The sequence below is a fragment of the Hypanus sabinus genome, chromosome 8, assembly GCF_030144855.1.
Source record: "Hypanus sabinus isolate sHypSab1 chromosome 8, sHypSab1.hap1, whole genome shotgun sequence".
Lineage (NCBI taxonomy): Eukaryota > Metazoa > Chordata > Chondrichthyes > Myliobatiformes > Dasyatidae > Hypanus > Hypanus sabinus.
In genome coordinates this window covers 24529505-24557008 of record NC_082713.1, presented here as the reverse complement: position 1 = coordinate 24557008, position 27504 = coordinate 24529505, and the positions used below count along the sequence as shown (strand labels likewise).

At 40.5% G+C, this 27504-nt stretch overlaps 1 protein-coding gene across 1 annotated transcript in view; it reads right to left on the bottom strand.

The window, feature by feature from the left end:
* Window positions 1-6748: 6748 nt before the first annotated feature.
* LOC132397975 (cytokine receptor common subunit gamma-like) overlaps window positions 6749-27504 on the bottom strand; it is a 65903-nt gene continuing 45147 nt past the window's right edge. The window contains exons 5-9 of the mRNA XM_059976831.1: window positions 24733-24898; window positions 23685-23775; window positions 18513-18597; window positions 10068-10314; window positions 6749-9029 (exon numbers count right to left, since the gene is read on the bottom strand). Coding sequence (XP_059832814.1) covers window positions 8956-9029; window positions 10068-10314; window positions 18513-18597; window positions 23685-23775; window positions 24733-24898 — 663 coding nt within the window. The 3' untranslated portion in view covers window positions 6749-8955. The remainder of the gene's footprint in view (window positions 9030-10067; window positions 10315-18512; window positions 18598-23684; window positions 23776-24732; window positions 24899-27504) is intronic.

Here is a 27504-nt window from a genome sequence, read left to right as displayed (position 1 = left end):
CCTTGAGGGAGCAGTCATCTTCATGTTCCTTTATTTCATTGACAGTGTTCATATGACAGTGACCAATATGGAATTAAATGCAGAGCCAGCAGAATGTACAGTCAGTGTTTGAGACCCTCATGTCCACCCTGTGTCAATAACCAAAGGAAAGTCTACCGCGTGGTGTTGTAGTGATTGGGTTCAGTCCCTGAAAGAGAGTTGGTCAGCTGAATCAGCCTCAGCCTTGCATTTTTGCAACGGTAAGGGTTTTCCACGCTGTATCTTTTCTTTTTACAATATTTTTATTCAGAAGAAAAAAGATTTACAGAGTGCAACACATAGATACATCTCAACATAACTTGTGTACATTCATATACTGTAATAAAATTGATCAAAATGTTATAGCACAATACATAAAGGTATACCACTCTGTAATCAAAAATTTAAAGATAGGTCATACATCATAAAAGAATTTTTTTATATATAAAAAAGTCAACCCCCTACTAACTACCAAAGAAAAAAGCTGATGGATGACAATGGATAATTAGAAAAAAAAACATATTCACTTAAGAAGAGAAGATAAAAATATACATAAAAGTCTGTGCACTGTTAAACTTTATAAATTGGAAAAGTAATTTAGAAAAGGTCCCCAAATATCATAAAAAGTTTGTCTCAAATTTAAGACTGAGCAGCGGATCTTTTCTAAATTTAAATACGACATAATATCACGTAGCCATTGAAGATGTGTAGGAGGAGTAGACTCCTTCTATTTAAGCAAGATTGCTCTTCTTGCTAAAAGAGAGGTAAAAACTTAAACCTGTAGGTTAGGAGTATTTAAAGTTATATCTTCATTTGCAATAATACTAAACAAGGCAGTAAGGGGATTTGGGTCAAATTGGACCCTAAAAAGTTGAGAGAAGGTATGAAATACTTCCCGCCAAAACTTTTCAATTGTAGGGCAAAACCAAAACATATGAATTAAAGAGGCATCAGCAGAGTTGCATTTATTACAAAGTGGAGAAACATTCAGGTAAAAACTGGACAGCTTCTGTTTAGAAATGTAAGCTTTATGAACCACTTTAAATTGTAGAATGACGCTGTATCTTAATTATAAAAAAATAGATAAATAAGCAATATCTAGTCATGGATAAATACTGAAGCCCACAGGATGGTGGAACTGAATGAACATTTTCTTAAGTAGAGCTATTAGCCTATTGGTAATCGCAGCAGGAATAATGGCTGATTAGTGTTTAGAGTCGAGGTGATTAAATGGGTGAATTTGGAAATTGAATCGGAATTAGTTTATTATTGTTACATGTGCTGAGATACAGTGAAAAGATGGATTTCCATGCTGTTAACAGAGATCAGATCATTACACAGTGCATTTAGGAAGAACAAGATAAAGCAGTAACAGTGCAGAATAAAGTGTATCCTTTCAGACAGAGAATTTCAAGCTCAAAGTAAATTAATTCCATATGTTTTTCCATATACAACCCTGAGATTTATTTTCTTCTGGGCATTCTCAATAAATCTATACCAGAACAATGAAAGGAGCTCCAACGTACACTCAACCAGTGTGCAAAAGACCTGGACTGTGCAAATGCAAAGAGAAAGAAATAATATTAATAAATAAATAAGCAATAAATATTGAAAACATGAGATGAAGAATCCTTGAAAGAGAGTTTATAAGTAGTGACAACATTTCAACGATGGAGGAAGTGAAGTTGAGTGAAGCTATCCCCTTTGGTTCAGGGTTCAGGGGTAATGATTGTTCCTGAACCTGGTGGTGTGAGTCCTGAGGGTCCTGTTCCTTATTCCTGCTGGCAGCAGTGGGAAGAGAGTGTCTCCTGTCTGGTGGGGGTCCCTGATGAGTGATGCTGCTTTCCTGCAACAGTGTTTCATGTAGATGTGCTCAGTGGTGGGCAGGTCTTTACCTGAGATGGACCAGTCATCCAATTTCACTACTTTTTGTGGGATGTTCCGTTCAAGGGCATTGGTGCTTCTATATCAGGCTGTGATGCAGCAAGTCAATATACTCACTACACATCTATAAAAGTTTGTCAAAGTTTAAGAAGTCACAGTGAATCTTTGCAAACTCCTAAGGAAGTAGAGGCACTGCCTTGCTTTCTTCGTAATTGTGCTTACGTGTTGGGCCTTTTAAATTCAGATTTTAAAGTGTAGAATGTTTATAATAGAAGTAGACAGCAGCTTGCAAAGAGTCACGTCACTCCTGTGTCTTATTTTTCCTTATTTTATGACTCAGTGGTGCTCAGAAGAATGAGGAATTGGAAGTTACCATGGTAACGATTTGATGGACAAAGGGCACCAGTCAGGAGTAAACAAGTACATGAAATGGCTGTATGAAGCTGCTTCATAGGAAAGAGTTATTGAGACATAGAAAGAAAATCAAACAAACCACAGATGCTGGGAATCTGAACCACTACCTCCCTTTTTGTACTACTTAGTTTTTTTCATGTTTATTGAAACTTACAGTGTTTTTGATGTATTGTACTGTACTGCTGCCTCAAAGCAGCAAACTTCATATGTCAGTAATAATAAACCTGATTTTGAAACAACAGCCAAAAACGCTGGGAAAACCTGGCCGGCCAGGGAGGATCTGTGGAAAGAGAAACGGTTAATGTTTTGGGTCTGGGATGTTTTCGGGTCAGAGCTCTGAGATGTGAAGCTAGTGGGAGTTGATTAAAGTAAGTCCTCCATGAGAAATCGACACGGAAGCACAAACATGCAATGGTTTTGTTTCAAAGATGGTTATCAACCTCAAGCTGTAGCTAATTGTATTTTGCAGACTTGCGGTTAGTTGTGGAGGAAAAACTGCTTGAGGCTTTAAAACTGTTATCTAAGGGTTGGAATAACATTTTTGTAATTATGTTAAGGCAAACGTTAGAATGCAGCTTTTCGTTCAACTGAATAGAGTGCAGAATGGATAGCAAAATGCAAAGGGAATGCTCTCCTTATCTTACAGCATTTCTGAGGTTTGGACAAAAGACAGCAGCAAGTTTTCATCATATTTTAATAACACAGTAGTTCAGTTGTGGGATGCATGGGGTGTTCAAGGAGGTGTAGCATCTTTGGTGAAGGGGCTTTTCATGTTCATTCCTGGGCAGTTCACTCACCTTTCATCCCCGCCACACACTCAGCTCTCACTTGTGGTCGCTGTCTGCATGCCACAGTGGTCACACCCCGCTACCCTGCTTCGACAGGCTAGCCCGCCCAACTGGGTGAGTGTAGCCGGCAGCCCCAGTGAGGTGGGGACATGCCCGTCCTAGCTTATGAAGTTCGGTCCAGCAGACTGGGTGGTTGAGATCTACAGTGAAATCCCGTGGCTAGGAAGGTGATACAGCCATGCTCTGTGGAGAGCGAAGGGCAGTGCAAGGCACAGAAAGTGCCATGGCCCATCCACTGCAACTAAAGAAGACCCCAGTTTGCGATGTTTGTTCGTACCGCTGGACCCGGACTGTCGAGGTCGAGAGAGTGGGACTACCCCAGTGCAGTGGCTTTTCCACTTTAAAGCCTGCACCGCTTTCCTGTCACCATCAGACACGATGGACAACCACCTCTTCAGTTATAAAAGTAACCCAAATTGATATGGCACAGAAGAGCTCTGGCATGGAATGAAAATGCATGTGAAATGGTGTTGGTATATATGCTGCCCCCTTTGGCCCTGAAAACCCTGTTCAGTGGCATTCCTCTTGCTTGCAAACTGGTGCTGTAACTCTTTCCAATAATGAGCCAATCTCTGCCATAAAGAGTAACTGCCCACCCCTCTCCCCCCAGATTCTACTCACACTGCCATAAGCTCTCAAGAGAAACAGCCAAAATTGCTACACAAGCTTCACATAATAGGTCTCTATGGCTAGAGCCAAAGCATCATCGAGTACTACAGCACAGAAGGCCCTTCAGCCCATCCTGTATATGCCTGTTATTCTGCCTAGTCCCATTGACCTGCTCCTCTACCATAGCCCTCCATTCTCCACCCCCCCCCCCACCATGTACCAATCCAAACTTCCTTTAGGTGTTGAAATAAAACCCACCACTTCCACACTCTTAACCCCCCTCCCCACCAAGAGAAGAAGATCTCCCTCATGTTCCCCTTAAATATTTCACCTTTCACCCTTAACTGATGGCCTCTAGTTCTGGTCTCACCCAACCTCAGTGAAAATAAGCCTGTTTGCATTTACCCTATCATAATTTCAAATGTCCCCTCACTCTCCTATGCTCCAGGGAATTAAGTATTAACCTATTAAACTCAGCTCCTCAAGTCCCGGCAACATCCTTGTAAACTTCCTCTGCATTTTTTTGATCATATTGATATCTTTCCTGTAGGTAGGTCACCAAAACTGCACACAATACTCCGAATTAGACCTCACCAATGTCTAATACAACTTTGCCATAACATCCCATCTCCTGTACTCAGTACTTTGATTCCTGAACACAAATGTTCCAAAAGCTCTGAACAAGATCCTATCTACCTGTGATGCCACTTTAAAGGAATTATTGATCTGTATTCCCAGTTCCCTTGATCTTTAAGAAGGTAGCTAGGTCTCTAACAAGAATAAAGAACATTTTAAAGAAGTGAACGAAACAGGTGTATTAACCAACAGGATTGTGAGATCTTCTTTGATTTGACAACTGAGAACAGACCTCAAGTCCCTCAAACTTCCTGTAGCATTAAGTTAAATCAGCAGTTGCTCCATTTGATATACTTTATCTTTTGAACAAAACATGTAATGGGCCCATTAGTGTTGTTGTGCAACCCTCTGTGCTACTTATTTTGTGTTGACATTGGCATCAGTGATGTTGCTTGCTTGCACTTAAACTCTATAACAACCATTCCAGTTCTTCTGAAACAAGCTGTTATTTTCTGAACTTTCTCACACATTATAAGCGTTGGCAAAGGGAAGTTAATCTCAGATATTTTTTCCACCATTCAATTGATTGGAATCGAATATTGTCACCCAATCTATAAATTGAGAATATTTCTTTTGACTGATTCGGATTTCCTGCTCTGCCTTCAAAGCTGAAGTTCTAAGTTCAAATCTCACCTCAGAGACTTGCTCAGAGAAGCAATCTCCATCGTATGCATTGTTGTGAGGGAGAGGTGCATCATGAAAGGTAATAATAACCTGTTTGTCATCCCGCATGGCATTATTTGGACAAAGAGTAGAGGAACACTTCACAAAGTTCAAGCCTATTTTAGTTCCTAGTTTTAATTTAATTTATTTCGCTTAGCAATACAGCACAGAGCTGGCCTTTCAAACCATGCTAACCCAGCAAACTCAATTAAATCTAAACTAATCACGAGACTATTTACAATGACCATTTAACTTACACAGTACGTCTTTGGACTGTGGGAGGAAACCGGAGGACCTGGAGAAAACCCATACACGGAGACTCCTTACAAAATGGCGCTGGAATTGAATTCCAAGCTCTGGAATGCCCTGAGCTGTATTAGCATCATGCTAACTAGTCTTTACAACATTACTAGGAGCATTGTTGTACTGTGTTCGATTGCTGCAGTTTCTACATCACGTCAATGGTTATAATCATTGGCACAAAAGATTCTGCAGATGCTGGAAATCTTGAAAATGCTGGAGCAACTCAACAAGTCAGGCAGCATCTATGGAGGGGAATAAACAGTCAGCATTCTGTGCCAAGACCCTTCATCAGGATTCATTATAAACATTGGTTGTAAAACATTTTGGAAATCATGAAAAAGACCATAATGCAGGGTTGACTATTCCTCTCCATAGATGCTGCCTGACCTACTGAGCATTTTGCATGTGTTGCTCTGGATTTCCAGCACTTGTAGAATCCCTTGTGTTTATAATGCAGGGTTTTCCTTTTTTTTGGGATACATTTGTTAAGAAAATATGTTCTGCAGAAATTGGAACTGGAAAAAAAAATTTTATCATCACATGTTTTGAGGTATAGTGAAAAGATAGTTCGTACAGATCATTTCAGTTCTTGCTTTATAAGCTTAGGGTTATCCTCTGGGTGTTCTAGTTTCCTCCTACAGTCCAAAGACGTACTGGTTAATAGGTTAATTGGTCATTGTAAGTTGCCTTGTGACTAGGCTAGTGTTAAATAGGTGCTCTTTGGGACAGAATGGCCTGTTGAGGATACCTCCAACAAAGGCTACAAAGCTTTATAATTCCCCAGGCACATCAGACATAAACAATACCAGACCATTCAGCTCCATGTTACACCACACAGCCAAATCCCAGCTACTCTTTATCTCCAGTGCTGCCAATGCTGCCTTTGTTAAGCTAGTGCCCTGCTGAACTATAAACTAACATTTTCAATTATGAAACTTTCATGCATGTTCCCTTTCTGTTATTTTTATGTGGAAGTTTATTATCTACCCTTGTCTGCACCATTCCTCTAGTGCCATGGCAGCGTAGTGGTTAGTGTGAAGCTACCCCAGCTCAGGGCATTCAGAATTCAATTCCAGTGCTGTCTGTAAGGATTTGTACATTCTCCCCATAATCACGTGGTTATCTTCTGGGTGTTCTAGTTTCCTTCTACAGTCCAAAGACACACTGGTTAATAGGTTAGTTGGTCATTGTAAGTTGTCTTGTGACTAGGCTAGTGTTAAGTAGGTGAATTGCTGGACAGGCAGTGTTGCTCTTTGGGACAGAATGGCTTGTTTCCCCACTGTATTTCTGAATAAGGTAAAAAATCGGTCCTGTCTTCCTGATCAGTTGTAATCCCTATGGGTGAGTAGCAAACCAATAAGCAAGACTTTGGTATTTTGTGTGTTTTTATTTATTTATTCATTACAGAATACAGTATAATCCATGTACAATGCAGACCAGCAAATTGATGTAACCCTTGATTTACCTCAAGGAGAGAAACACTAGAAAATAATCATAGTTTTTTACAATTGAATTCACTAATATAATTTTCAATGTCTATAGGACATGCTCAAAAATATAGCCTGGAGCAAAAACAGAACTATCAGGGTTATATTTCAGACTGAAAGAGTCAAGTTGGCTTTCCTCATCTCAGCTCTTGCCCCAATCTAGTTGAAATAACTGAGCAGTGTCTGCAAGTAGATTCTGTGACACCTGGAGCAGTTGAAGGTTTGGACACCCTGACAGGGGCTTGATTTGGATGTGGAATCTATTTAAAAATTCACAATCTTCTCTCATGCCATAACACAAATACAGTTTATGTGATTAAAACAACTAGACTACAATGCTTGAATTGATTTATTTAAGAAATGGCGGAAAATCATATGGTGCAGCTGGCAGTTCAAAAGAAGAGGTGTGGTGAGACAGCAGCTTTTGGCTTCAACGGAATGCGCCCCTCAAACGTAATTTCCCAGAGAATGAATGCTTGAAGCTCAACATTTGTAAACAAGGAGTGACAATAAATGAACCTAGTGCTTTGAGCAGCTTAGAAAGGAGAATGTTAGTGATGTAGAGAGGAAGAGTGATCTATTCACACACAACTTCTTGGAACTGCACATGTGTTGTTGTGAAGTTCCTTTGAAAGACATAAATGGTACTATATAAATGTAAAAAGAATTTTGGTGGAAGAACTAAGGAGATCAAAGTTTGAACTTTTAACTTTGAGATTAAGCAGCATCTTTGAGAGGGAAGGAATTGTTGATGCTTTGGGTTGAAACCCTACATCAGAATTATATAACCATAAGTCCTCCCGTTCACCACAATATTGAATTAATCATTTACCATAATCACAGTTAGAAAGACACAGGGCAGGGGAAATCCAAAACACAGAAAATAATCACCGCAAAAGGAAGGTGACATCTAAAGAATTATTCTTCTTATCATAACAAAGTAATGTTCTCTGTGTTAGGGAAAATTACACAGTCATGGGAAAAGTAAAACTTCTCACAAGGGCTTTTGATTAATAGTACGTCAACACATTCTCTCAACCGTTCCTTTGTCATTACAGGCATTTGAAAGTTTGCTTAGTCAGCAGCTTCTATTGCTTTTTTTTTCAGTTTAAGCATGTCATTCACACTTTCTTGACAATACACACCAACTTCTGTTTCTGCAATATGCCAGGTAAAGTCTATGGAAGGCGACTGTTGGAAGGGAATGGGTAATTTAATAATGGAACATTGTTGGCTACTTGCCTGATTGGTGTGTGTTATGAATCTCCAGGCCTCTTCCTTAAGCTGATTGTGGAAACATAGAACAAATCTGCCTAGTTACTCAGCTTTACTCAGTGATACGGCGTGCCTGGGAGATTTAAATACAAGCTCGAAAATCTGGACTCCAGTAATTTCAAGCAATTTTTCCAATTCAGTGAAGGTGATATTGGTAAAGAAAATAGTGTAATTTTTAGTGATTTATGATGACAATCAACTTTTAAAATGATTGCTTCTATTTACAATCATTATTTTAACAAATTCAGTTTTATTGATCTGAATTCTCCCAACAATTGATCAAGATTGCTAATTTGGTATGTTGTGTGCAGCATTTCATTGATTCCATTGTGTTTCTTTGTATTTACTGTGAATGCCTGCAAGAAAATAAAGCTCAGAGCAGTACAGTATATGGTGATATATATGTACTTTGATAATAAATTTACTTTGGGCTTTAAGCTTTAAGCTTTCCTGGTCAATGCAAATAAAAATTTCTCACTGTTTCCCATTTTATAAGCTAACATCTATGTCACATTGGAAATTAGCGACAAAGCATCAACTAATGGCTTATTCAAAAGCAAATTTTTTAACGTATTATGATCACAGCTCAGGCAGAAATTAAATTATATTCAAATACATAAACATTTTTTTTAAAATATAATGAATACAGAGAAATTAAAAATGCAAAACAAAAGCTTTCTTAATTTAACATCAAATTATATGTTAAAAGCTGCAACAGCCCATTGTAAGTCACTTGTGACACCACAACACAGTAACAATCAAATGACTCATGCTATAAATGTTCAGGCTGCTGGTCACTCTTTTTGTCTTTCTCACTCTCACTCTCTCTTTCTCTCTCTCCCTTCGGCCAGTTCTTGCTCACTCTTTTGCTCCTCAGCCAGACCTGGTGTTGCTATAGCCTCAACAAAGAATGAAATAAAGCAAAAACAACACTCTCAGATCAGTTTTGTAAAAGCGTTACATACAAACACTATGACAGAACGGTACCAGTATGCTTTGAGGTTGTGAATCAAACCAAATATTTAACAGCTTCACATTGCTTAGAAGGTTGCTCGATTAGTGAGATATGATGTAACCTAGAAGCATACTATTTTCTACTTTATATTTAATCCACTATGGTCCCACTTTCCATGTTTTTATAATAAGAAAGATGAAGTATAAATCTCTCCATTAAGTTGTTTAGTCTATACTTAAGTCTATTAAGAGACAATAAAATACTCATTCAATATTTTGAAGGCAGATGGCAGATTTCCCATTAGTTAACTTTTAGCAATTGATGGTGGTCACAGAGAACAGTGAGCAATAGGTCACTGGCCAGCAGACTATCTAAATAAATAGTTGAAGGCTTTTGAGGCTTTGGGCCTAGCAATTGTGGATCAACAGATCCCAAGACCACTGCTCCTTTCTTCTCAACAGCCTTCATTTTGGAACTCATCCTTCAAGCGCAAAATGGAAAGTAAAACGGTATTTAATTCGTCCAGAAACAAAATGCTGCTAAGCCTGGAAATGCAAACATAAAGCCAAAAAAAATCCTAAAAATCCTAAAAATATCTGAGTAAGGGAAAGGTTGTCTAGCTGACACACAAAGAATTTTGATCTTGTCCGTCTCTCTGAACACTATGTGTACTTGAGAGACTGATAGAAAATACATATTTTGTCAGAAATCTGAAGCATAAAATCTTGGGAAAAAACAAAAAGGACCATAAGATCTCTAAGATAAAAGATTGGCAGCTTTCTCTTCCAGATACAAACTGAACTTATTAAGATATATCCTTTTAATTTCTTAGGGAGTTTGCTGGAAAATTCACAATCGTGTTGATTTTATTCCTGAACAAGGGACCTTTCTCCGACATAATTGGGAATTTCCCCATGTTGTAACATCACAAGGACTAGACCCTCACGTAAATATTTTCATTAATGTCATACCTACTATTCTCTACAAAATCGGTAATATCAGAAAACATCATTGCAGGAGAGGTGAATTTCAGATGAGCGTCTCCCTTGTTGTCAGGATTGAAGGTCTTTTCCGGGTTATCTGTCCTTCCAAGATGCTCATAGGACCCATCATGGACACTGCTTGGGGTGGAATCAGGTGGGGATTCACTCACAATGCACACATTCTCATAGTAGCTTGATTTGAAGCCATCCAGTGTGTCCTTTGAGACGCCAAGCCAATCCTATAATGAATGAGAGATTGCAGACCATGTAAAGTGCTTACGTTCTTTGCTTTGGAGTGCTAGGATAACTAGATGATCACAGCACAGTAAAAACCAATTAGCTTGCTCATAGAATATTGAAACTCCACCTGTTTGGATTACAGCTCCTAACAGCTGGTACAATACTCATGCAATATTTTTGCCAGCTTGTATTCCTTCCCCTCTCTCCACCTTCTTATTTTGACTTCTTCCCCCTTCCTTTCCAGACCTAATGAAGGATTTCAGCTTGAAGGATGGACTGCTTATTCTTCTCCATAGATGCTGCCTGGCCTCCAGAATTTTGTGTATATTGCTCTAATATGTTCATTTTCTCTTTGCTGCGAGTTTTTTTCAAATCTATGGTTAAGTATCCTGAAGCACTGTCTAGCAACCCATGTCTAATTTTCAGTCTTATTGGACTGAAACTCTAAATAAAATATTCCATGAGCACTGGAAAAACTTGAGTCAATGGACATCAAAGTGAAGATACTCCAAGATTTGGAAAGTACTTGCACAAAGCAAGATGCTGAGGCTGCTTGACTGGTTTCACTGTGAAGTTTCATTGCTTCCAGAACCAGTACATACATTCTGACTGCAGTGTGTATCTTCTGCAAAATACTCTGAAATTACTTGCCTTAGTTATTACATTCACACTTCCCAAATCTGTGACCTCTAACCCAAGAAAGGAAAGCATCACAGGTCCCTGGGAGCCATAACATCTGCAGGATCTGCTCCATGTCACATCCTATCCATTTTCTGTCATGAAGTATAAATCCTGTAACTTCCTGCCCATTAGTACAGTAGGAAGATCTTTGTCAGGTGGTCTGCAATGGTTCCAGAAGGTAGCTCAGTACCACTCTCTGAGGCATCTTGGGGTGGGCAACATGTATTTTTGGGTGGTGGGGTGGAGATATGCCTACTATAAAAGGAGGTGTAATGTGCTCCTTCCCACCACTAGCCTGCAGGTCACCCTTGGGCAAGGTGTAGCATCTGCTTAGCCTCCTAATCAGGGTCCCATGAAGCCATGGGAGCAGGTGGTGGATGGTCATATGAGCAGATGGTGCCCATCACAAGTTCTGCTTATGTGACCACTGATGTCAGGCAGAAAATCTCTGAAGAGTGTTGATAATGGCCAGGGTCAACCATCTTGGAAAGACACTGCCCTGAAAAAGGCAATGGTAAACTACTTCTTTAGAAAAATTTGACAAGAACAATCAGGGTCATGGATAGACCATGATCGCTTAAGTCATATGACTTGGCACTTAATGATGATGTCATACATGATGATGATAAGAATATTTATTTGCCTTGTTGGTGACATTCCAAAAAATATCCCAAAAATCAATAAATGAAATACATCCTGAAGAAACCTAACTTGTGGATGTTGTCAACCCAAATAAATGGGCATCCCAAAGCATTGGCTTCAGGCTAAATTAACAGCAGGAAGACTGAAGCCCATTCCAGCTGGAAATAGATTGACCGGACCAATGGAGTTTTAGGCTCAAGACATTTCTGTTTGTAAATCCAGAGTTCGGCAATTAATAATATAATTTAATCCATTGGCCCTAATCTAGGGTCTTTCAAAGTATAATGTTCATCTGCTCCATGGACAATTAAGATTATGACAGGGTTTTGAGTTTACCTTTTAGGTCCTATTTTAGTTTTATTATTGAGTCTGTCAAGAATTGGACTGATTCAGGCAGAAATCTAGGCTACCAACAGAGAGCCACTGCAAAAACAGGGATCAGAAGTGATAAACTAAATAGTAATCCCCCATTTTGACCCCATCTTTATCTGGAGGAAGGGAGCTATTATCTCCTCCAAAATCCCTTAAGACCATTTAGAAAGACCAACGCATAACCTTTTGACCATCATCTGTACTTTTAAAGGCAATTATTGTCCCTTCGAAATACCCCAATTGAGACCTGATGTCCAGAGTGTCAAGGATGCCCAATCAAATAAAGACAAAGAGCTTTCTACTAACTCCACAGGCATTTGCAAGTATTGCACCAATTCAATGCAAAATAGAAATCCTGAGTTAGTGGCAGAGAGGGAAAAGGGAAAGGATTGTACATCACTTTGAGTTATTTGTTTTAGATCATAAGACCACAAGACATAGGAACAGAATTAGGCCACTTGGTCCATTGAGTCTGCTCCACCACTTCATCACAACTGATCCTTTCAACTCCATTGTCCTGCCTTCTCACCATAACCTCTCACACCCTGTCCTAACAGGAAGATATCAACCTCCACCTTAAATACACCCAATGACCTGGCCTCCACAGTCAACTGTGGCAATGAGTTCCACAGGTTCACCACTCTCTGGTTAAAGAAATTCCTGCTCATCTCCTTTCAAAATGGACATCCTTCTATTTTGAGGTTGTACCCTCTGGTCCTGAATTCCCCCACTGTAGGAAACATCCTCTCCACATCCACACTTTGTCTTGGCCTTTCAACATTTGATAGGTTTCAATGAGATCCGTATCATTTCTTGAAACTCCAGTGAGTATAGGCCAAGAGTCATCAAGCACTCCTCATATGATAAGCCTTTCAATCCTGGAATAATTTTTGTGAACTTCCTCTGATAAGGGGCCCAAAACTGCTCATAACACTCCAAGTGAGGTCTCACCAGTGCCTTATAAAGCCTCAACATTACACCTCATCAAAAGCCTTCTGAAAATCCAAGTACACAACAAACACTGATTCACCTTTGTCTATCTTGCTTGTTATTTCCTCAAAGAATTCCAAGAGATTGGTCAGGCAAGATTTTCCCTTAAAGAAACCATGCTGACTATGACCTATTTTATCATGTGCCTCCAAGTACCCTGAGGCGTCATCCTTAATAATCAACTGTAACATCTTCCCAACCATTGAGGTCAGACTAACTGGTTTATAGTTTCCTTTCTTCTGCTTCTGTCCCTTCTTGAAGAGTGGAGTGACACTTACAATTTTTCAGTCCTCTGGAACAAAGACAGAACCTAATGATTTTGAAAGATCATTACTAATGCCTCCACATTCTTTTCAGCTGCCTCAGGAGTAGTCCATCTGGACCACGTGACTTATCTACCTTCAGAGCTTTGAACTTCCCAAGCACCTTCTCTCTAGTAATAGCAACTGCCATCACTTCTGCCCCCTGACTCTCTCAAGTTTCTGGCTTACTGCTAGTGTTTGCCACAGTGAAGACTAATGCAAAGTACTAATACAGTTCATCCGCCATTTTCTTGTCCCCAATTACTATCCCTGCAGTATCATTTTCCAGCAGTCCATTATCTACTCTTGCCTCCCTTTTACTCTTTGTATATCTGACAAAAAACCTTTTGTATCCTCTTTGATATTATTGGCTAGCTTACCTTCAAATCTTCCTTCCTTATAGCTTTTATAGTTGCCTTTAGTTGGTTTTTAACAACTTCCCAATCCTCAAACTTCCCACATATTTCTGCTCTATTATATTTCCTTTCTTTGGCTTTTTATGTTGGCATTGACTCCTCTTGTTAGCCACAGTTATGTCATCTTGCCTTTAGAATACTCCGTCTTTGGGATGTATATATCTGGTGCCTTCCAAATTGGTTCCAGAAACTCCACCCATTGCTCTTCTGCCATCATCCCTTCCAGTGCTTTTTTTCCCAGTTAATTTTGGCCAACTCCTCTCTCATACCTCTGTAATTCCCTTTATTCTGCTGCAATACAGATATACTTGACCTTAGCTTCTCCCTCTCAATTTTCATGGTGAATTTTATCATTTTATGATTACTGTCTCCTAAGGGTTCCTTTACCTTAAGCTCCCTAATCAAATCCAATTGATTACACAACACCCAGTCCAGAATAGCTGAACTCTAAGTGGGCTAGTCTAAAAAGCCATCTCGCAGTCATTCTACAATTTCTCTCTCTTGGGATCCAGCATCAAATTAATTTTCCTAATGCACCTGCATATTGAAACTCCCCCATGACTATTGTAACATTGCCTATTTGGCATGCACTTTCTATCTTCCGCTGTAATTTGTAGCCCACATCCGTGCTACTGTTCAAAGGCCTGTATATACAGTAACTCCCATCAAAGTCTTTATGCCATTGCAGTTCCTTAATTATACCCACAAGGAGTCTACATCTTCCAATCCTATTCATTTCTTTCCAAGGATTTTACTTCAATTGTTTTTTTACCAACAGAGTCACCACCCCTCCTCTAGCTACCCTCCTGTCCTTTTGATACAATCTGTATCCTTGGATGTTAAGCTCCCGGCTATGATCTTCTTTCAGCCACGACTTAGTGATGCCCACAACATCATACCTGCCAATCACTAACTGTGCTGCAAGATCATCTACTTTATTCTGTATACTGCATGCATTTGAATATAACACCTTCAGCTGGTATTCATCACCCTATTTGATTTTGTCCCCATGTTACTTTGCAATTCATCCCACTGACTGCAGTTTTGCCTCATCATCTGCCTGTCCTTCCTGACGGTTCCGCAACACACTGCCTGTACTTGTATGGAAAGCGCCTCATACTCAGCCCCATCACATGCATTCTCATCCCCTGGCAACTTAGTTTAAACCCTGCCTAGCAGCCCTTACAAACCTTCCTATGAGGTACTGGACCCCTCAGATTCTAGTGTAACCTGTCCCTTTTGTACAGGTCAGTCCTTCCCTCGAAGAGATCCCAACAACACCGAAATCTGAAACCCTACCCATTGCACCAGTCCCTCAGCCACACATTCACCCGCCAAATCACCTCTCACTGGCGCATGGCACAGGCAGCAGTCTGGATATTACTACCCTGGAGGTCCTGCTTTTCAGCTTTCTCTTTTCAGGACCTCCTCCCTTCTCCTACCTATGTAATTGGTGGCAATATGTACCAAGGCTACTGGCTGCTCACCTTCTCCCTTTAGAATTCCATAGACCTGAGCCGAGATGTTCCTGACCCTGGCACCTGGGAGGCAACATACTCTCTGGGTGTCTCTATCACATCCACAGAAAAAGCATCTGACATTCGTATTGTCTCGTACCAAAACCACATACAACGGTTGCATTCAGTTGAGGGTTGGGCAGGATGTACTTGCTATAAGTGAAGGAAATTCCAAGCAGAATTTCACTTTTCGTCAGACTAAACATATTTTTTTTGTCACTGTGCGCTCTTGGGAAAATTGACTGCTGGTTTATTGACACCTCTGTCACACCCACAGGCCACACTATGATTTGTGTCACTTACCTCCTGCGACATAACGGCACAGCTAACAGAGCTGCTGTGTTAAAGCTTCAGTGACTTGGGTTTAAACCTGATCTCTAGTGTTGACATTGTGGAGTTTATACATTCTCCCTGTGACTACATGGGTTACTCCTGGGTGTCTGGCTCTCTCCCATGTTCCTGCAGCTTTGTAGTCTAATTGTTGTTGTTGTTCCTTTTTAGCCTTGTGGTGCATTGGGGGCCTTTTTCTGCCGTTCCCTTAGCAGTTATCTGTTTTTTACGAGACTGAGTTGCTAGGAAGGGAAAGCCTGTAAGGAGCCGGCCGGATTCAAACCTGGGACCATTCGCCTCGAAGTCTGGTGCTGATACCACTACACCACCATCCATCATTGTAGGCTAATTGCTCATTGTAAATTATGCTTAGTTTGTAAGTGAGTTGATAGGAATAATAAAGGGACTATCGTAGGATTCATGTAAATGGGTAGCTGTTGCTCAGCACAGACTGGTGTGCCAAAGGGCCTGCTTTCAAGACTGTGATCTAGAGTTACGTACTCGTGACACATGACAGTGGTACCCTTGTCACGTGACTGGGGTTGAAGCTATACTGGACTTGAGGTAATGGTCTTCTGATAGTGGAGTGATGTCATTTTCCCGCCAGTAGAGATCATGTGACTAGATTTTTTTACAGGTTATAAAAGGAAGACCCCACCCTGTGAGGAGGAGCAGTTCGTGGCAAGATTTGCCATGTTGACTTCATGCCACTGCGTGATTTAATGTGATGACGCAGTTTAGTTGAAAGATGAAGTTTTATCTAATGTCTGAAGTTTAAAAGGTCATTGCCAGCAGTTTCTTTACAATACTGCTAGTTTGAGAAACAGTGGAGAGTGAAGATCGGAGTTCGGGAGTTAAAGATCAAGGAGAATCGATTTACGACGGTGAAACGGGTTCGACCTTGTTTAATCCTTATTCGGAAAGGAATTCATTGACTGTTCTCGTGTTAATCTCTGCAGGATAGCAGAAGATTGAGGACAGTGTGATAAAGGAAAGGTCAGTGCCTTTAAGCCGTTTTGTTTCGTTTTGTAAATTCTTCGTGGGAAAAGTTCGATGTCGGGGACAGAAGCAAAACGACGTGAAAGAGAATTTAAATCGTCTTATAAAGTCTCTCCTCTTAAATGGACTGTGAGCATATCTGAACTTTTGGCAATACTACTTAAAAGAACTGTTTTTGCAACATCGCTTTAAGAACTGTTTAAGCTGCCGCGCAACAGCTGATTCCGGTTACGTTAGTGTTTGTTTACTTTTGGGGGGGTTTGTTTTCAGTGTTTAATAAACGTGTTGTTTGTTATAAAAACCCTTGCCGAACTCATATATTTATTGTTGCCTGAATACGTAACACTAGAGATACTTTTTCTACCTCCAGTCCAGCCTTTGGCGACTTTCCAATGAATCCCAAGCAATTTGTGATTCTTGCCCTGATGTTAATCTTCATAACTTTCAATCTTAATGATGATTTACTTTCTAAGCAGGATAGAACTTACAATAAAGAATGGGCTTGCTTTTAGGAATCGAGGTGCTGAGATGATGTTTGGGATGGAGAACATCTGTCAGAATGCCAGACTAGTGAGGGAATTGGATCCTTGGAGAGTAAGCCTGCTTACTTTCCTATCACCTGCCTCCCATGCTTCCTCGAGCACTTCTCCCAGCTTACCAAACCCCGTGTTAAACTACTATCAACTATTTCCTTTTTCCTTTTGTCCAATTTTTCTCTGCTACTCAGACTTCTACTAATTGAAACTGTTATTTGCTGGTTCAGTTTATAAACTTTTCAAAGACTATTTGACAACTATTCTTCCCATCTTGGTACAGAACCATACATACTCACCACCCCAGCTTTGAACTCTGATACTCACTGCGAAAAAGACTGGTGATGACAGATTGATTACTATTGGCCTTAAAATCCCTGAATAGTAATGATAATTTCTGCTACAGTCACTATAATTTTTCTCAGTAGAAGATGTTGAGGTCAGAATTGTATATGGCACAAGCTGTCCTCCACTCATCTGAGAGGAATTATGATTAACTTAAGGAATCTCTCCTCAGGATAAATCACCACCTTCAAAAGTTAGAAAGGACTAAGGGCTTTAAAGTTATATCCACAACAAAACTCCTGTGTCACATTCCTAGCTCAGCATACATTAAGAGAGCTACAGTCACAGAGTCATAGAGTTGTATCATGTGGAAACTGTCTCTTTGGCCTACTATGACCATTTTACCTAGCAGTACTAATCACAGCTACCTACATTAGGTCCGTGGCTTTCTAGGTCACAGTCTAATCTATCAGCCTAAGACTAATCAGCCTCCTACTGACCTGAAGAGCTTTCAGGCAATTAACACTGCAGCCTTAACTTAACCAACTCTACACCAGATCACAATAACACCGGTATCATGCTTCAAATTATGAAATCAAACCTGAGACACAAGGGATTCTGTGCATGCGCGTGCGCGCGCACACACACAAACACACACACACACACACACACACACACAAACTCAGCAAGTCAGGTATGATTTATGGAGGGAAACAACAGTTGAGGGTCTTAGCCTGAGATACTAACTGTTAATTTCCTTCCATTGATGCTGCCTGGCTTGTTGAGTTCCTCCAGCATTTTATGTGTGTTGCAGACTTTTACATGACTAATAAACAGTTTACCATTGTTTCTTGTTACCATTGCTTCTACCTGTTCAGGCGCGGCTCCTAACCTGCCCCTACATTTCCACCCAGTACTCATCTAATCTATTCACTATTTTGTACCTTAGGGAGTGAACAGAATCTACCCTGATTGTCAGTGGAGAGCCGGGGAGACGATTAGGATGAATGCTCCGCTGTTTCTTTCTTCATCACTGTCAGCTATGCATCCAATCACTACCGGCCAAAATGCCAAGAGATTGAAAATGGTTTTGCTTCCATGAATGGAAAACAATCCCTTTACTTGCTTACCTGGAAATTTCCATTGTGATTGTTGAAAAGAGGGTCAAAGTTTCTGCCTGGATTTGGAATTTTTGGGATGATAATCACCTTCAACCTGCAAATAAAAAATAAAAATGGACATTATCATACATTGCCCAGAGCAAACAATTAGACGCCGAATAGGCAATGCCATTGATAATTGTGATACCAAACTGATGGTCAAAATGCAGCTATCCACGATTTTTCAGTTGGGCTTACTAAATGAACCCAGTAATAGAATATTTGATATTGCAAGGGAGTGGAACAATTAAAGTAAATGCAAAGCTACACATTTTCATTTCCTGACTAGGTCACATGCTTTGACCTAGATGATAAACTGTGACAGTGCCAGCTATAACCTGTTTTTGAACTTCTTTTGAAGAACTGTGTAGCTATTCTAGTGTAATTGAGTAGCAGTGACAATTCCCAATAGCTTTAAATAGGGATGGCAGATCAAGAAGGTCATTCTGTTGGGGGAAGCTCCCTCATTATGTACTCATTGAATCACTGGATAGCCTGCATAATATCCCCTTGCTGTGTGCCTGGAGACCCGCGCCAGTTTAGAGTATCCCAAAGTTCGAAGCAAATTTATTAACAAAGTTCTTATACAGTATGCACCATGTGCAATCTTTCTTGCAGGCATTGACAGTAGAACAAAAAATACAATAGAATCAATGAAAAGCTGCACTCAAAGACTGGCAAACAACCAATATGCAAAAGAACATAGATAAGTACTGAGAATGTGAATCTTTTGAAGTGAGTCCATGGGTGATGGAATCAGTTCTGTGTTGTGGAGAGTGAGGTTATCCACATTGATTCAGGAGCCTGATGGTTGAAGGGTAATAACTGTTCCTGAACTCAGTGGTGTGGGGCTTACGACTCCTGTACCTCCTTCCTGATGGCAGCAGTGAGAAGGGAGCATGCCTCTCGATGGTGTGAGTTCTTGATGCTGAATGCTACTTTTCTTGCTCCTTGTAGATGTGGTCAACAGTGGGGAAAGCTTTTCCTGTGATGGATTGAGTTGTGCCCACCTACCTACGTATGAGATTATTATTCTTCTTAAACAGTCTCATGGAATCAGGGCGGACATTTCCATTCTGATGTAACTGGTGAGGCCAATATGGGAACCACAAACTAAAGCGTAATATTAATAAATAATCCATGTCACTATAATAGGTTGTTCAACTATTATACAAACAAACCTCTATTACTTATTTATTTGTTTGTTTCTTTTGTGTATTTGCAAAGTTTGTCTTTTGCACATGTTCCTTGTCAGTCTTTGGTGTGCGCAGTTTTTCACTGATTCTATTGTACTTCTTTGTTCTACTGTAAGTGCCAGCAAGAAAGTAAATCCCAAGGAGGCGTTTGGCAATATATATATACACACTTTGATAATAAATTTACTTTGGACATCCTTTAGATGACAGCAAAGATTGTACTTCCAAACACAGTGTCCTAGGCCACAATGAAATTTGGAATATTCTTGTGATTTTAGAAAAGGCATACAACAGAAATTCAAATCTTTCTTTGAATTTTGAATTTTGTCTAGTTCAATTAGGTTTGCTTCACTGGAGTTGAGAAAAATTCTTTGGAAGTTACATTCTGAAGGATGTAGGATGATGCTGGTGAAACACAGCGATGACCTACTGGCAGCAAACAAAACTACTAACTGAATAGTCACACTTTTTTCTGGACAATGATCACTGCAATCAATAGCTGGTAACTTCCCTCTTGGAGTTGAGCCTTTACTGCCTGGCATCTTTGTAGAGTGAACTGAAGTCTCAAAGGTGCAGGGCCGTTACGGTGCAGCATGGCCATCGAGGTGGTGGGGCCTGGGCCCGACAGCAAGGAATAAGCCAGTGTTTGACCATTGCTGGAGCAGATTTGGAGCCGATTCGAAACGGTAGACTCAAGGTGAATTGAGCCGAGGCAAGGCAGAGTTGAGGTGGCAGGGCCTAGGCTCAAGAGTGAGGAATGAGTGATGTTTGACCAACTGAACTGCCAGGCCAGATTAGAAAAGGTGGGTAAGGGCCAAAATGAGGTGATGTGGCCCAGGCTCATTGAAGAGGCAGGCCCAGGTCTGAGAGCAAGGAATGAGCTGGTGTTTGGCCGATTTAAGCACCAAGCCAGATTGTAAAGGTCAGTGTGTCAGAGCTGGAGGAGATGGATGGGCTAGTGTACAACTCGGAGCTCAGCAAGATTTACTCGTCTGCACTCTGAATTGGGTCTGTGGCCTGCAACTAACAGGCTCCTGGACCGGCTACTGTGATGACCGGATTCATGGCTATGAAATCACTTTCCTGAACTTTAGTATGGAATGCTTTCTCTTAATTTTTATTGTTTGCAACGATTTGTTTTTCGCACATCGGATGTTTGGCAGTCTTCTTTTTTAATGAGTTCTATTGGGTTTCGTAGTTTTGCGGCTGCCTGTAAGGAAACAAATCTCGAGATTGTATATAGTATACATACTTCGACAATAAATGTACTTTGAACTTTGAACTTACATAACAGCATTTGGGCATGGTACTAAATATTGGTCTCTCTTTCTGTAAATTGGAACATACTATATATAATTATTCTTAAAATTGAATATGCAGTATTGAAAAAGAAGACATTTCTTCAAATACCCTGCAAAAACAAAACAATGGAAGGCAATTTTCTACATTAATGATTGCAATTTGAAGGACTTCATTGTGTATAAAGTACTAATGGGATATGCTTAGAGCATAAAAGATAAAAATAAATTCTCTGCGAAACAGTGTGTGCAGGGAACTTCAAATAGAATATTGGACATTGAAGAAAGACCTCAGCCAGAATCCACCCTGATGGAATACCAGATGGGTTGTATTAAGCAAAATCCAAGTCAATTTATTATGAAAGTGCGAAAGAAGACAAATTGTGCAAATAAAAAAAAATAAATAATATTGAGATCATGATTTGTAGAGTACTTGAAAGGAAGCCTGCAGGTTGTGGAATCAGTTCAGATTTGAGGTGAATGAAGTTATCCGCACTGTTACAAGAGCCTGAAGTTCGAGTGTAATAATTGTTACTGAACCTAGTGGTGTGCGACCTAAGGTTCCTGTCCTTCCTGTCTGATAGGAGCAGTGAGTCAGGAGCACGCCCTGGATACAGGGAATCCTTGATGATAGATGCAGTTTCCTTGTGCAGTGTTCTTTGTAAATGTGATTAATGGTGGCGAGGGCTTTGCCCGTCTTGAACTGGGATGTATCCTTCACTTTCTGCAGCTTTTTCTGTTCCTGACCACTGCTGTTTCCATACGAGGTCATGATGCAACCAGTCAGGATACTCTCCACTGTACATCAAGAGAAGTTTGTGAAAGTTTCAAATGGCATGCCAAATCTATGCAGATTTTTAATAAAGTAGAGGCTCCGTTGTGCCCTTTTTTGTGATGGAATTTACATAAATGCATATACAATTGTGCCCAGTATCTTACCTGGCTTTGCTAGTGCAAGACCTTCTGCCAAAAATTTGCCTGAATATCCCATAGAAGGAGTCACACAACTGAATAAACATTCTATTACTCAAGATAAGTATATACTGTAAATGCAAGGACAGATATCTGTGACACAAGGGATGCTGCAGTTGCTGGAAATTTAAAGTAACACATACAAAAGTCTGGAGGATCTCAACAGGTCAGACACCAATCATGGAAAGGAATAAACAGTTGACGTTTCGGGGCGAGACCCTTCATCAGATATCCGTGGCTACACTTGGGTGTCCCGCAGCTGTTTTAAATGAGAAGTACTGGACCGAGCAATCCCTTTGCTTCATTCACATAGTTGTGACAGAAGGAAGACAGCAACATCAGTTCCCAAATCCAACTGACAGAAAAAGAAGAATGAGGCGAGAAAGAACATATAAAGTGAGAGGGAAAAGAGCAAAGTTCAAACAGACGAGAGTCGATGGAGATAAACCAAGAGCTGAGCATGCTATGTTGGTGCCAGAATATGCGACAATACTTGCGGGCTGCCTCCAGCACTTCCTTGGGTCTATTGGATGTTAACACTAACTGTATTTTTCGATGTACATGGGACAAATAAATCTGAATCTGAACATTGCTTATTTCTTTCCCCTAGGAGTCTTCTCAGCATTAGGGTGGTGTGGTAGCATTGTCATTAGCCTAACGTTGTTACAACCCCAGTGACTCACACTCAATTTCTGCCACTGGCAGCAAAGGGTTTGTCTAATCTCCCTGGTGACCACATCGGTTTCCTCCAAGAGCTCTTGCTTCCTCCCACATCCTAAGGATATATGGGTAAAGGTTGGCAGGATGTTAGTTCTGTAATAACAGCAACACTTACGGACCTCCTCCAGCACACCCTTGGACTGTGTTGAGAGTTAACACAAAAACTATGCATTTTACTCTATGTTTCAATGTTCCAGTGTACGTTCATTCGTTCAATATGTGTCATGTTGTATAATGTAGTGGAAAATGAGCTTTCCGTGACTGTGAGCGTTCTTGTCAAATTTTGCTACAGAATGGCTTTCTACTCTGGGCAGTGTCTTTACAAGATGAATGACCCTAGCCATTATCAGTACTCTTCAGAAATGGTCTGCCTGGTGTCAGTGGTCACATAACCAGGACTTGTGATGTACACCAGCTGCTCCCATGACTTCATCTGACCCTGATCGGGGGGCTAAGCTGGTGCTACACCTTGACCAAGAATGACTTGCAGGCAACGGAGGGAGGGAACACCTTACACCTCCTCTGGTAGAGACATAACTCCATCTTCCTAACCAATGGACATGTGACAAATAAAGTAATCTTTGAATCTTTATTTTGAAAGTTCATGTTGCTTTAGATTTTGGCGTGACCAGTAGGGTATTACTACATAGGCTGCTAGCCTGGTGTAACATCATCCCACAACTTGACCTCCCCTCGACCACATCAGGAAATTACATAGTTTTGATCCAAATGAAAGGAGCTGTAGAGTCATGCCTATCTATTGAGCTTCAGTGACTGTGTTTCTAAGAGCAGTCCTTTATAGAAATGGACCCTGTGCCACATAAGTTGGCTATAATATTGTGGGCGTTCTTTGGCCAATTGTGGGGCAGCATGCCCCTGTTAATGTACGAGTAGCAGAGAAATGCAGCACAGCATGAAGAAGCATTTTATATGCGTGCTAAGCTTTGGGACCTTACCTTTCTATCCGTATTAGACAGATTACAAGTAAAATTAATACCACAATGGAAACCACGGTGACGTAGGTGTTGAATGACTCTTTTGAATTTTCTGCAAGATAAAACAACACATTTTTTTCATTATTTCAGATATTTTTGATAATTCTGTTATTATCTTTATAATTTCCCACCAGTTACAGTGCTTTAGCTCCATCCCTAAATCAATATTTCACCCCATTTGTTGATCACTATTTGATTGACAGTACATCTCACCAGGAAACAATTATGTTTTCTCCCTGTCTGCCTCTGTTCTGTATGCTAACAATTCTTACTGCCACGCCATGCGAACTTCTGTCAGTGAAATTAAGAAACTTTAGAAGGTGTACAGTACTAACTGAGAGTTCTTAATTGGCATCACTAATGCCACCTGCTGGTTTATCCAATTGGACAGGCTTTGGGAGATACTGGGAGATCTGAGCACTATTGTTAATGAAGGGATTTTTAGAACAGGGCCAATAGAACTCTACCTACTCACAACAAAGCCCCATCACTTTTTGTGAGAATTATAGGCCTTGCCAGATTCAGTCATTGAGAATCACCATAATGAACTGTCTAGGAGTCTTAGATTTTGGTAAGTTGGTTCACACTATAATGAAAAGGAGAGGAGCACCGGGAATGATTTTTGTTTGGAGGAAGGGTTTCTTTTATCTCATTTAGTACCATTCATTTAACCAGGAGATGGTGGGTTCAATTGTAACATTTAAGAGAAGTTTCAATAGGTACATGGATAAGAGTGGTGTGGAGGTCTGTGTGCAGGCAGTTGGACTAGGCAAAAGATCAGGATGGCACTGACTAGATGGGCTGAAAGTTCTGTCTATGTGCTGCAGTGCTCTTTGGCTCTAAAAGGTGAGTACCTTTCCTCGCGAGCATTCTAACTCCAAATAACACTTGCTATTGGTTGCCAGCAGGTGGAAAGCCCGTGTCATCAGCAGCAACTTTAGAATAGAGCATCCCAATGACATGTTTTATCAAGACCTTGTCAATGGCTTTGTTTGCATGTCTGATTTACCTGCTTGGGTATCATTTTTACCCCAGGACACAGGGAGGCTCCACTCACTCCACAGCTCAGTTGTGCCACAATATATGTTAATCTTGCTTCTCACTTGAAAGGTGTAGAGCTTCTCTGGATCCACACTCGCCAAATTAAACTTTGTCTGCACCGTGATTGATACTTTCTACATGGAGAAATCATGAAAAAGTGGAATGTAGTCAAATGTGATGATGAGTTTAAGATCAAAATACAGAACTTAACAATGTGTCCTCAATCTCAATGATGCAATATCAGTGGCTCTCCACAGGGCTTTAGACCACGACAACACAAACACCTACATCAGGATGTCGTTCATCGTCTGTAGCTCAGCATTTAATATCATCATTCCCACAATCCTGATTGAGAAGTTGCAGAACCTGGGCTTCTGTACCTCCCTCTGCAACTGGATCCTCAACTTCCTAACCGGAAGATAACAGTCTGTGTGGACTGGTGATAGCATATCCTCCTTGCTGACAATCAACACTGCCGCACCTCAGGGGTGTGTGCTTAGCCCACTGCTCTACTCTCTATATACTCATGACTGTGTGGCTAGGCATAGCTCAAATACCATATATAAATTTGCTGACGATATGATTGTTGATAGAATCTCAGGTGGTGATGAGAGTGCATACAGGAGGATATATGCAAACTAGTGGAGTGATGCCACAGCAACAAGCTGGCATAACATCAGTAAGAAGAAAGAGCTGATTGTGGACTTCAGGAAGGGTAAGATGAAGGAACACATACCAATCCTCATAGAGGGATCAGAATTGGAGAGAGTGAGCAGTTTCAGGTTCCTGGGTGTCAAGATCTCTGAGGATCTAATCTGATCCCAACATATCGAAGTAGATATAAAGAAGGCAAGACAGCGGCTATACTTCATTAGGAGTTTGAAGAGATTTGGCATGTCAACAAATGCACTCAAAAACTTCCATAAATGTACTGCGGAGAGCATTCTGACAGACTGCATCACTGTCTGGTATAAGGGGGAGACTACTGCACAGGGCCAAAAAAGCTGCAGAGGGTCGTAAATCTAGTCAGCTCAATCTTGGGTATTTTGCCTACAAAGTACCCAGGATAGCTTCAAGGAGCGGTGTCTCAGAAAGGCAGCATCCATTATTAAGGACCTCCAGCACCCAGGGCATGTCTTTTCGCACTGTTACCATCAGGTAGGAGGTACAGAAGCCTGAAGGTACACAATCAACGATTCACCATCTCACTTTATTTAGCATACAGTATTTCTTTTTTTTGCACATTTCTAATCTATTCAATATAAGTATACTGTAATTCATTTACATATTTATCAATTATTATTAATTTTATTTTATTTTTTCTCTTCTGTATTATGTATTGCATTGAAGTGCTGCTGCTAAGTTAACAAATTTCATGTCACATGCCGGTGATAATAAACCTGACTCTGATGTTATCAGTTATTGTCTGAAGACAAATGAGACAGCCGAAACCTAGAACAAAGCACAGAATGCTGGAAGAACTCAGCCGGTCAGGTAGCATCTGTGGAGGCAAAAGGTAAAAACTGATGTTTATGATCAAGATCCTACATCAGCTCTGGGATGGAAGAGGAAAGACTGCCAGTGTATAACCATAAGGGGATGGAATGGAGAAGTGGTTCATTAGTCCAAGGGATAGATGCTGGTTGAACCAGGTGGGGATTGGATGATGGGCAGGTGGGATCAGGTGATTGAGGGGATTAGGAAAGGTGAAAAAAGAAAGTAGAAAATTAAGATGGATGGACACAACACATAAAATGCTGGAGGGACTCATCAAGTCAGGCAACATCTATGGATGGAAATGGACAACTGATGTTTCAGATCGAGAAATACTCGCTCATTAACTAGATACCCTGTTTACAGCGTAACTCCATGGCCACCCTAGTTTTACCCTATTGGAGACATCTTCCCTCCCCTCTCTTCCCTGCAGCTTAACAAATGTAATTTTTCTCCTTCCCAGGTCTAAGGCAAGGGCTTCTATGTGAAACGGTCCCACAGTGACAGCCTGTCCTTCTAAGAACTTCCAGCATTTTCTTTTATTTTGATTGCCAGCTCATACAGTTTTTTTTTAAATCTTCATTAAATCGGTCAAATTTTGTTTGATAACATTTATGTTATATATTTTAATGCCATTCTGCAATGACAAGCTGTTGAAAGTTAATAATCAAGTGCTCCAAGTCAAATTGGGAAGCTGGATGTAGAATAAATCTCCCTTCACTCAAACTCAACTTTGGGAGTATTCCTACGTACTTGCATTTTGAAAATAATCGGAAAAGACTTCATTTTCTAAACCCTTATGACTGAGCAGATAATGACATTGTGGAAATGCATTGTTTTTGAGGATAAATGGGACTTAAGGAAGTGATAAAATACCTTTGAGAACTACTGAAAACTCAATCAATCCGTATGCGGTGTATAAGAAAATAGAAAACGCTACTGGAAATAGCACAAGGAAATTTGAAAAAAAAATCATGAACAGGTGAAATGCTAAAATGGGACAACCAGTTCAGACATATATAGATGCAGACGATCCTTCTAGTTTCATGGAGTAGTGGTGATTCCAGGCAGAGAGACCAGGATATCAAGATCTTTCCCCAAGTCGTTTTGTTTCTATGAAACATCTTTAAACTGATATCATTTCAGTTGGAACAGGGGCAAGATTTTCACACAGAGGGTGGTGGATATATGGAATGAGCTTCCACAGAAAGTGGGGGAGGCAGGAACAATTACAACAGTTGAAAGA